The sequence below is a fragment of the Diabrotica virgifera genome, chromosome 2, assembly GCF_917563875.1.
Source record: "Diabrotica virgifera virgifera chromosome 2, PGI_DIABVI_V3a".
Lineage (NCBI taxonomy): Eukaryota > Metazoa > Arthropoda > Insecta > Coleoptera > Chrysomelidae > Diabrotica > Diabrotica virgifera.
The window spans coordinates 198,373,982-198,386,922 of NC_065444.1; the positions used below are offsets into that span (position 1 = coordinate 198,373,982).

The 12,941-nt window shown below is 33.2% G+C and overlaps 1 protein-coding gene across 1 annotated transcript in view; it reads left to right on the forward strand.

Annotated features, from left to right (window-relative positions):
- LOC114328102 (27 kDa hemolymph protein) overlaps positions 1 to 12,941 on the forward strand; it is a 129,188-nt gene that overhangs the window by 73,678 nt on the left and 42,569 nt on the right. Inside the window, exon 2 of the mRNA XM_028276875.2 lies at positions 7,902 to 8,107. Within this exon, the coding sequence (XP_028132676.2) occupies positions 7,902 to 8,107 (206 nt within the window). The remainder of the gene's footprint in view (positions 1 to 7,901; positions 8,108 to 12,941) is intronic.

A 12,941-nucleotide genomic window follows, 5' to 3' on the forward strand; every position in this document is an offset into this window, starting at 1 on the left:
TGACTCATTTTATATTAACATTAATTGAAAAACAAGTTTAGTCTCGGTCTCGGGTTAACCCTAATAAGGATTATTTTAAGCAAATAATATTTTGTAATCCTGTTACATAATATAAGTGGACGATAGGTTATATTGAGTATTGTCTCTTGTATGAATAATAGAAATTAGATCAATGAGTTAATAGACACAGTGGATCACGAATTAAAAATTAACAGACTCTGTAAAGTGACTGTTATTATTAAAGTCCCCCCCCCCGTATCTTTTGATCGGTTATACTTATAATAGTGAAAGGTATTCAAAATACCTATTCAGTCATACTAATTTTTTTGGGTTTAAGTTGATTTTGATTTTGGTGAATAAATTAAATAAATATGACGTAGTTTCGCATTTAATTAATAAAAATTCAAATGTCCCCCTATGGTTTTTTTGTCAAAAAAGTTGACGTTTTTCAATTCTCTAATAGTTTTTACATTAGTCCACAAAGCCACTGCGCATCCGCTGGGAAAAATCAGTCGGGTTTTTTGCACAATATTACTCAAAAAGGACTCCTTTTAACAAATTTGCATGTTGCCAGGACCAAAAGGTGGTCAAAAATTATTTAAACGTTTTTTTTTATTTTTTTCCTAAAATTATTTTTTTTGCATGGAAAAAAGTTTTTTTTAGGTTTTTTGGATCATTCCAAACAGAAAAGGTCTTTAGTGACTTTTCTCTAAAAATGATAGTTTTTGACATATTATAAGCGATTAAAAATTGAAAAATTGCGAAATCGGCCATTTTTAACCCTTAAAAACTATGTAAAAAACTGTGATGAAATTCCGAAGAGTTTTTTGCAATACGATATTCAAAACTCCTTTATTTTTTAATTGCTAATCAAGCGTGCGCGACACTATTTTCCGCCGACAGTATGGTGCAAATGAAAGGAATAAATTCGTTATTTCGTAAACCGGTGACGTTAAGGAAAAATCCCGAAACAGGTCAATTTTTATTTTTAAGTTATGATATTGTGGCTTATATGGTATACTAGTGACGTTATCCGTCTGGGCGTGATGACGTAATCGATGATTTTTTTAAATGAGAATAGGGGTCGTGTGGTAGCTCATTTGAAAGGTTCTTCAATTCTCTATTAAGTAATGTAAACATTTACATAATTATTTATACAGGGTGTCCTTCTACTTTTTTTTTTGCCAAATAATTTAATTTAATAAAAAATTGTTGGACACCCTGTATAAATAATTATGTAAATGTTTATATTACTGAATAGAGAATTGAAGAACCTTTCAAATGAGCTAGCACACGACCCCTATTCTCATTTAAAAAAATCATCGATTACGTCATCACGTCCAGATGGATGACGTCACTAGTATACCATATATGCCACAATATCATAACTTAAAAATAAAAATCGACCTGTTTCGGGATTTTTCCTTAAAGTCGCCGGTTTACGAAATAACGAATTTATTCCTTTCATTTGCACCATACTGTCGGTGGAAAATAGTGTCGCGCACGCTTGATTAGCAATTAAAAAACAAAGCAGTTTTAAATATTGTATTGCAAAAAACTCTTCGGGATTTCATCAATCGATGTTTAAAGAATATCTATCTACTTTGGCAACATTCAAATTTTCAGTTTTTCACATAGTTTTTGAGGGTTAAAAATGGCCGATTTCTCAATTTTTCAATTTTTAATCGCTTATACATATGTCAAAAACTATCATTTTTAGAGAAAAGTCACTAAAGACCTTTTCTGTTTGGAATGATCCAAAAAACCTAAAAAAAATGTTTTTCCATGCAAAAAAAATAATTTTAGAAAAAATAAAAAAAAACGTTTAAAAAAATTTTTGACCACCTTTTGGTCCTAGCAACATGCAAATTTGTTAAAAGGAGTTCTTTTTGAGTAAGGTTGTGCAAAAAAATCCGAATCAGAATACTTTTCCTAGCGGATGCGCAGTGGCTTTCTGGACTAAATCGACGTCGTGATCAACTTCTACCTTTTTGACAAGCAACCATAGCCGGAAGTTTGAATTTTTATTAATTAAATGCGAAACTACAATTTTATATGTATTTCATTTATTCATCAAAATGAGCTTAAGAGGCTATCCTAGTGTAAAAGTACGAAATTCATATACTTTTTTGGGAATTTCTAAAATAAAAAGTACCATACCAATTGTTTTGAAAATTTGCATGAGCATTTACCATAAAAAGAAGTACAAGTAAACCAATTTTCATAAAAAAATATTGAAAATTAAACGATTTATGCGACATCTACTGGCACCGTGAAAATAAAAACATGGCTCCACTGATGCAGTGATTGGGACTAATAGAGATCCTGAAACATAAAATTTCAAAGTGATTACTGAAATATAACTTATTTCCTATACCATCAACTAGGGTTTCTGAAAAATATTAAAATTTAGAAAAATGACGAAGTGGTGAATTTTTTTTTTAAATTAGCTAAAACATTTTCAGTTTCAAAACCGCCAAATTGACATTTTTTATCCGATCAAAAAACCCCTAGTTGATGGTATAGATTATAAAAATAACTTATATTTCAATAATTACTTTGAAATTGTATGTTTCAGGATCTCTATTAGTCCCAATCACTGCAGGAGTGGAGCTATGTTTTTATTTTCACGGCGTCAGTAGATGGCGCATAAATTGTTTAATTGTCAATATGTTTTATGAAAATTGTTTTAAATGTATAGGTACATCTTTTTATAACAAATGCTCATGGAAATTTTCAAAACAATTGGTAAAGTACTTTTTATTTTAGAAATTTACAAAAAAGTATATGAATTTCGTACTTTTACACTAGGATAGCCCCTTAAACTCAAACAAAATTAGTATGACTGAATAGGTATTTTCAATATCTTTCAAACGAGGTATCACTTGCCATAAGATCCCATTTAAAAATATCTGTCAGAGTGGCGCTGTAAAGTCATCTATCACTATTTCGTCAACTGTCATGACTAGTTAAGAAGCCTACGTCCGCTTATTTTCTCCCTCCAAATTTCACTATTATAAGTATAACCGTTCACAAGATACGAGGGGGGAAACGGACTTTTGACTAGCACTATATATAATTTCCGAAATTATTTCCGACTAACTGCTATTAATACAAAATCCCGGCAATAGTACTATTAACCACATAGTTCACAAATGTGGTCTAGAGGTAACAAAGTACTCAACTCTAAGAAGGTACCACAAAATTTATTACAAAGTTAAATATTAAAATCTTTTTTTTACTAAGTCAAAGGCAGATATCGAGCACTGGATTTATTTAATCTTGCTTAAGTATACTTTCGCTATCTAGAGCATCTTCAGAGGCATTTTGTCAATAAGATGAAGGTATCCTCGAACGTCATTTATTATGAAAATATTTTGGTGGTAACTTAAATTAACATATAACTACGAATACACTTAACAAAGGACAAACAGATAAATTTGAGTGCCGGGTACTACTAAGGTTCTACCTTGTTACAAAATGGAAGTAGAATGAAGTGAATGGAAGTCATTCTACTTCCATCTTGTAACAATGTAGAACCTTAGTAGTACCCGGCACTCAAATTTATCTGTTTGTCCTTTGTTAAGTGTATTCGTAGTTATATGTTAATTTAAGTTGCCACCAAAATATTTTCATAATAAATGACATTCGAGGATACCTTCATTTTATTGACGAAATATCCTTGAAAATGCTCTAGATAGCGAAAGTATACTTGGGCAAGATTAAATAAATCCAGTGCTCGATATCTGCCTTTGACTTTGTAAAATTCATATATTCGAGCATTCAACCATTTCCTATTTTATTAAAATCTTTATTGGACGCGTTTCGGCCCAACATGAGCCATCATCAGCAGAGTACAGGAACATACATCAAAAACTGACCTACAATATACAGTCTGTTCCAACGAAAATCTGACGAGGTTGTTTTCAAGTTTACTCAATAGCAAACTTCATATGAATATATGAAAAAATGTTTGGCCGACAAATATATTGGGCGTTTAAGTCCGACACGTAGAACATGTCATAATGACAGGAATTATGTTTAATGACACAGTTTAATGAAAGGGTAACAAATCAATTGGAAGTTCTGTCCGACAAAATACATTTGACGTTTTCATAGTCTGACGTTCGAAACCTGTAACCTGTTCCACAATTAAAACCTCCCCTGTTCCAGTGGTCCCGTACATCAAAGTTTGTCCGACTAGACACCGTAAAGCTATTAACAAACTTTCAGCTTGCTATTATTCAACTTTTTTTTGTACGCGGGATCCAGGCCTAACAAGTAAATCTGGTTTTAATTAACAATATTAAATATGCTGATGATACCGCAGATACCGCAACAACAACTGATAATTTAGAAAACCGAGAAAGATAATGAATAATATATTAAAATTCAGTGAAGTAGAGTAGTGCATCAACAGACAGGAATGTGTCATGTGGCATATCTGGAAGGCTTAGAGAAAATCGAATTTTAATCAGGGCAATTTCATAAAATGTTGGTTGAGTATATTATCTGTCTGTAGTATCGCACACAAACTGAGTTACAGCAAAGTTTGTGCGCATTGCATTGTATTCCTCGTCTTTTGTCAGAGGACCAAAAAACTTGAGGATGATTTTATCTTTGCAACATCTCACGGAGTACAAGCAAAATGGTAATGACTTTCTTTTTTCAATAATTCTAAAACACGCAAATCCTCTGCCAACAAAGACGTTTAAAATTCAACCTTCTGCAGGTAAAATCGTGTTAACATTTTTTTGCTCATGAAGGACCCTCATTGAGTTTACAGAAGCTACGTGGGGTGAGTTTTTATTGAATTTCACCCCAACAGTGGTGAAAAGGGTTTAATTATTACCTTTTGCCTAATTGGACATAGGTGAATATTTTAGGACTACACGCATATGTCCCAAAGCAGAGATTCTTTGGATATTAACAAACTAGTGAACTTTTAGGGCAACTGGTTCTCAGAGTTATTTGGTCTGGTTTTATAGTTACTAATAAACACGAAATGAAGGATTGTGCAAACGAGAAATAAAAGTGTTAAGCTAACAAAACATTTATTAACAACAACGAGTTTAACAAATGCACGGAATTAACGATTCATTGTCTTAATAGCGAAAGAGAGAGTCTTTATTATACACATTAGGTACCGTCTTAAAATTTAGCGTGCGAGGTAATTATTGCAAGCGGGAGAACAACAGAGCAACACACGAACTAGTCACCTTGGACCATCAGAAGAGACTGCTGTTCTAAAAATTGCATATCTTAATTTACACTTTTCTGCCTGAAAAAGGGCGTCTCACATATTTTTCTTAGGTAAGAATGACACTTATTAACAAGAGCGTATCCACATCCACACATGTTTATACTCTTGCGACCACAGAAGACGCTAAACAGCAACCATATTATGTTCGTTTTATGTTTTGTGCCTAACACAACACTCAACAAAATTCTTAAATTTTACTAGCAGATGGTACAGATTGTCCCAACAAATTTAAAAGCGATATTTGTACATAAATGCGAACCAATTTAACTGTTGTTTTCACAGCACTACTCAAACCTGTATAATGAAAGAAAATTTAATACGAAAGAAATGGAGGATATTTGAGCATCCAATCCAGCCTATAGTCTCGATTTATCTACGTCGGTTTATCTAGTCTTAAGGTCCGTTTTCACGCTACGTTTTCTTCTACGTTTTGTGGGTCATACAAAACGTACGACAAAACACACGTTTTGTCCAGTGTATACACATATCTTTGATCTGACCTTGGATTTTATTTAGGCTCGACAATACGTTTTGCTGTTTACACGCCACATTTTATTGTATAGGATTTGTCCTATCCAACAAAACGTACAATAAGACGTAGCGTGAAAACGGGTCTTAAGAAGTACCAAATGTGAAAAGCCTCGTATAATGCGTGGACAAAATTACGACGTCTTTTACGGAGTACGGGCTGTTTCACATTATAAGAATTTTGAACGTGCGAGGGTTTTCTCGTGCGGTAGTTTTGACGCACTTGTCCTTTTCACACAATAAGAATTGAGTCCCACGAAGATATTTTGCTGTGTTGTTTGGTATATTATTTTTATTTACACTTTGTGGCTGAGGTAGGTAGGTACATGATACGGTGTCTGATATGTATCATTACGATGTATCATTACAAATGGGTATTTTTTGTCATTACTTTTGTCCTAATGTACTGTAATGCGTATTTAATTCATTTGTAATTTCTATTTTGTCAGTTATTATTTCTTATGTTTTTAATTTGTTATTAATTTGTAATTGTAATTAATTATTAAAGTCTTAATTTGTTTTTATAATCGTTGTTCTAAGATATTTGTGGAATCTTGGATTAGCTAATCTAATTAGCTCATTTGCTAGCTCATACAATATATGTAATAAACTATTCTAAATGGGAAATAAGCCACACTTTAACTAAAAAACTGATTTTATTAACGTTTCAACATCCGATGTGGGCGTGGAAACGTTAATAAAATCATTTGTTTAGTTAAATTGTGGCTTATTTCCCATTTAGAATAGTTTATTACAAAAATGCCACAAGGAAATAGCTTCAGAACAGCATTACAATCTATGTTTTTCATGTACACAATTTTAAAGACCCTCCGTCATCGTCATCCACTCATTTTTAAATGTTGTTCCCCTCGTTTTAAATGTTGTTTTTAGATAATTTTACACTAGACGTGACGGCCCCCTACTCTAATCTTCACGGAGTCGTTTACCCTATAAAACTAAATATAGTTTCGTAGAATAAAAGGTATAGTTATATTACATGGGGCGAAATCAAATAATTATAGCGTTGTGGTTACTTTATCGTCGAAGAAAGAGCCGAATTCATTGGGTCCATCCTATGAACTCAAAAAGATACGATTTATATATTTTTATATTCATACATATTGATGAAACACCCTCTATACTCAAAGTTAATTGCAACTATGTGAAATAAAGTTTATTATAATATACTTAGCAGTTTTAATGACCGTTGTTATCAGTAACATATAATTCATTTTGCTGTACTTACCAAATGTGTTTTTTCTTTATCACCTAATTCGTCAAATTCACTTTCAAGTGCACGGCATACACCATTCGAAGCATTTCTCGTCAAGTTTCTATATTTATATATTTCTATTGTTTTGTCTCAAAGAACAGGTCTCTCTTCAATTAATGTTATTAATATTTCACTATCAATCTGAGACAGCATAAGATAAAAGATATGCACCTACTTCAAAGAGCCACAAGGTGTAAATGAACATAATGTACCAAACAACCAAGTAAACTACCTTTGTGCATCTGAACGACTATATCATATGAAAGGATGCATTAGGTTCCCTATGCTACTGGGTGCGTAAAGACGGCACGACTGCCGTCTGTTGTTGTAAGCGAGGGACGACATAAACACTGCGACTTCACCGAACGTTCCAACCACCGTCTGGTGAGAAAGGCTCCATATGATTACATGCGCCACCATTGGAATGTCGTCGTGCGTTCTAACCCTCGCACGTTTAAATTCTTATAATGTGAAGCAGCGCTACGGAAGGCAGAGCGAGTGTCAAAAGAAGACGAATATCTTGGCTAGATAATCTAAGATGGGCTTCGAAAGGTAGAGTAGCTAAGGTTATTGCCAATCTTTGTAACGGAGAAGGTACTTAACGAAGAAGGATATGCATTTTGTTGAAGATTGGTCACCGAACCAGTATTCGATGGGAATTCGTTAAAAACCGGGTTTTTGGGTTTGACAAAGACGGATCATCACTCATCTGTGTTTCAAGTAGACCTCTCAATATTCTGCATATTATTTTCTTCAATAAAATATTATTGTTCCTTCAGTTGTAATAAAGCTTACTTTCATTAGATTACTTTTACTATTATACGTTTTTTTTTTCAGTGTGTATCCAGTGCCAATCATCATTAAATGACCTAGATGCTGACAAAATAAAAAGTAAAATAGAAAAAGGTCTAGGAGATTTAAACATAGACATTCCAGATGTAGATTTAAATTCTACGAGTATGCCAAATGCCGAGGATATAGAAAAAGTGCTTAGAGAAAAATGCGAGAAGAATGGAGCAACTGACGCAGTAGATTTAATAAAGGTAAACCTCATTACTCATTAGTATATAGAGGGTGAGGCAGTTAGAGGGCCTATTAGAAATATCTCGAGAACTAAAGGAAAGAAAATAATGAAAATTGGAATACAGGGGTTTTAAGGTGTGAACTATTTAATGAAAATAATTTGGTCTCTTTGCTACTTCCGGTTATACCGGAAGTTGATTGTAACTTCGTTTTTTTAAATGGGACACCCTGTATGTTTTTACATTTTTGGGTTCACTTCGATTTCTTCTTTCTTAAAATATAAGGTTTTGTAATATTATACAGGGTAGGTTAAAGATAATTACGTTTTCTTATTAATTTCGTAGCAACATTCACACCCTGTAGGATTGTAGTAGTTTGACATAATAAACTCTATTTATATTCAAATGATTTTTAGTATAGTCTACTATTGTTAAGAATTATTGGTATAGTTAAATTTTTTATTTTAGTATACAGGGTTGGTCGAAACTCGGAATGCGTATTTTCTTAGTTTCCTTAAATGGAACACCCTGTATTTTAGTATTGTAATGAAATGTTATTTTATGGTACTTTTAATTTCTTAAGCATTCTCTATACCTAACTGCTTTAATTTGTGAGTTAGTGGTGATTCAAGCCAAACATTAATTGCAACACAAAATACGTGAAAGGTTGGCTGTAAAAATATTCAATCACAAATAATTTTTTGGAAATAAATACATATTAATCTATGTAGACTAATACTTAAAATTTCCAATAATGGTTGATGTATCAAAATACCATCGAAGTTAAGATTGTTGGTGCGATTAACAATTAAGCACAAATTAAAGCAGTTAGGTAGAGGGAATGCTTAAGAAGTAAAAAAGTACCATGAAATATCATTTCATTACAATACTAAAATATAGGGTGTTCCATTTAAGAAAACTCAGAAAATACTCATTCCGACTGTCGACCCTGTATACTAAAATTAAAAATTCAGCTATACTAATAATTGTTAACAATATTAGACTATATTAAAAATCATTTGAACATAAATAGAGTCTATTATGTCAAACTACTACAATCCTACAGGGTGTGAATATTGCTACGAAATTAATAAGAAAACGTAATTATCTTTTAACCTACCCTGTATAATGTTACAAAAACCTCATATTTTAAGAAAGAAAAAATCGAGGAGAATCCAAAAATGTAAAAATATACAGGGTGTCTCATTAATAAAAAATCGAAGCTATAAGCAACTTCCGGTATAACCGAAAGTACCAAATAGATGAAAATATTTTCATTTAATAGATCAGTCTTCAAAACCCCCCTTATTCCAATTTTAGTAATTCAGTTGTCTTTAGTTCTCGAGATATTTCTAATAGGCCCTTTATCTGCCTCACCCTATGTATTCCTCTATTCAGATAAGACCAGTAACTACTATATTACATAGACTATTTATTACTACATTACTATATACATAGACTATTACACTTTTTTTATTTTTGATTTATTGAGTCTGTAATTTAGAGTTTTTAACATTTTTAATTTTAATTTATCTTCTTCTTCTGGTTCCTATTCATTTCGGAGGTTTTCTTTCAGTTCCGTTGAGGTTTTCTTAAACCATGTTCTCAAATTCCGCAGCCATGCTATTTCAATTCTACCGAATCCTCGCTTACCTTTGACTTTATCTTTACCTGCAATATGGACTGCAGCAGAGAGTAACAGTGCTGATTTCTCATAACGTGTTCCAGATACTGCAATTTTATGCGTTTGTTGGTACACCCAATATCCAGTTCCTTCTTCATTCTTCCTAGAACTTCCTTGTTCGTGATCCTTGATGTCTCAGCATTCTTCTATAAAGCCACATCTCAAATGCTTCAAGGTTTTTAATAGTGGTGTCTGTAAGCGTCCATGCCTCCGATCCGTACAATAATACAGGGAAAATATAACATCTCAAATGTCTCATTTTTGTATCTAGGGATATGTTGTGGCTTTTGAAGATGCCGCTCATTTGTTAAAGACCGTTGTTGCCTTTCCTATGTGGCACTTTATTTCCTATACATTGCTCCACTGCTCTGAAAAACATTCTCTGAATCCATGAGGGAAGCTCAGGACAGAAGCCGATGGAAAGAGATAGTTGCTCGTATTATAGGGAATCACGACACTCAGCAATGAGGAAACGACTGAGGAGAAGGAGGAGCTCCACTGCTCATTTATAATAGTTCCCAGGTAGCAATACTGTTTTACGCGCTCTCTCTGCGTTCCATTATTGTATAGATGAGTCCTGTTTATATTCTCCTTGCTGATAATCATTTTTGTTTCGTTTTGGGTATTAATGTTTAGTCCGTACTATTGAATGTACTCGTTGATTCTGTCCATTAGCCTCTGAAGTCCCTCTAAACTATCTGCTATCACCATGGTGTCGTCGGCATGTCTAATATTGTTTACTCTTTCTCCATTTAGAAGGATGCCTTCGTCTACTCCGTATAGACCCTCGTTAAGAATTCTCTCTGAATACATATTAAATATATGTAAACGGCGATAAAAATTTATATTGTAGACTAACTCTTACAATTAAATTTTCCTTATAAAACATATTTTGTGAACCGGTCCTAGAACTCAGTAGAAATTTCTCGATTTTGCTTCGAGGCGCAGTTGAATTATGTATTTAGATTAGACTATAATTTTAGAGCCGACGTAAATCTGAGTGTCCATTTGGGATAAAACAGTCTCGAGAGCAGTCTCGAAACTGCACTCACTGAAAGGCAAAAATGACCAAGCGACATTTGGCTAACTTTACACTAGAGCGGTTTAAAGTTTGAAATTTTGAAAAAAAAATTCATAAAAAATGATTTAGTGATTTTATTATCATAATTCCAACGAACTTTAAATGCAGTTTAGATACTTTATAAACTGCCATTTGTAGACTATCTATTTTTTAATAGTTTAGGAAATAGTGACGGTTAGTAATATTTTCTGCTATATTGCAAGCAGGAAAAGTTACCTACCGACTATATTTTTTACCTTCAACTGGAAAAAAATACTGAAGGTGACTTATTTTTATTATCGGAACTGGTAAAATTGACTAAACCTGATACATTTTTGACTGTATTTTAAGAAATATAACCTATCCGAAAATCATTCACATTTTATTACAGGTAAAACGGTTGAACTAGAGAACTAAAAAATATAATATACAGTAATTATCATATTAATAACAGGCCTTACTTTGAATCTTGCCGTCTTTATCTATACGACATGCATAATAGGGTGGTGCGAAAAAAGTCAAGTTGATAATTCCGTGTCGCTATAGTGCGGAAAAGTTGCGATTGGTAATTACAAGAAAAACAAAAAAGGAACTATTCAAATCGGACTTTATCTACCGATCCCGCAGTGGGCCTAAAGATTATGAAAAAACTCAAATTTTACCTATTTTTCAAAAAAATTTATTTAACCTCCACGTACGTTTTATTTATCGCTATAGTAAAATTTATTTACAGTTTGCATGCTTGAGTAATAAAAAAAATACTTTTCCGCACTTAACGACTATATTCCGATCCCGCAAGGTCAATCAAAATCTATAAAAAATTGAAATTTTTGATGATTTTGATAAATTACAAAATATTTAGTTATCTCATTTTTCTGTTAAATTGTGAAGCTCTTCGCCTGTTTAGATATTGTATGACAATATTTAAATAACCCAGAACTCACAACGAGGAGGTGGTTGCACTTCTAGCTCCAATCACACCCTTCTCTCCAACCAACCAATGAGTATGTATTTTTTACGTTAATGTATATTTGTTTTTGATCTGTTTGTGTCTAACTTTTAATCACCAATTTTGTATTGTTATTTGGTGGTAAAATCTGGAAGCATGTACCTTGATTTAAATGTTGCCCTGATGAATCCATTTCTTGATTGGAGCCCACATACATTAGGCATTAGACGATTCTTTCGTGACCAACTCTACGCACCGCTCGTCAGCTTGTGTGTGGCAGGGACAGTTTTGTACATTCCAGCCTGGCATGTTGCCCGATGTCATGCAAGAACTTATATCTTCAATTGAAACTCTTCACAGAAGTGGTGGAGAAGATAATTTTGCAACATTCCATATTATTTTAGCTTTGTCGTGTGCTTCAAAATTTCAAGTAGTAGGGAAAAAGAAAACACATTAGAGAGCTAGTGCTATGGAGAGAGTTAAAAGCAGGTTAAACTAAAGCCAAGATCTAAGGTATTAGAAATTTCATTCCTTCTACTTTAAATTTTGAAGCGCATGACTACACTGAAATAATAGACTGGAATGTTGCAAAACTGTCTTATCCACTAGCTCTTTGCAGTGTTTCAAAATGAAGATATAAGTTCCTGCATTACATCATGCCAGACTGGAATATACAATACTATCCCTGCCACCCGCAAGCTGTTGAGCGGTGCGTAGATTTGGTCATTAAGCATCGTCTAAAGTCTTGTATGTGGGCCCCAATCAAGAGATGGATTCACCAGGGCAACACTTAAATCACGGTACACGCTGCCAGATTTTACCACCAAATCACAACACAGAGTTGGCGTTTCAAAGCTAGACACAAACAGATCAAAAAGAAATGTACAATATGTAAATAATGTAAAAAACACACACTCATTTGTTGGTTGAAGGTAAGGGTGTGATTGGAGCTAGAAGTGCAAACCATTTACACCAGGGAAATAAGGCAAAAATATACCATGTTCGGGACACTTGAGCAGCCAGGTTGCAAATGGGTTTTTTGGGTACTATATACCTAATACATTATAAATACAAAAATGCCCGTCACAGTTTGGACGAGAAATTTAGTTATTAACAAATAAGGGTCAAAAATGAGAGTTTTTTCGTTTAAATCGCTACAGGT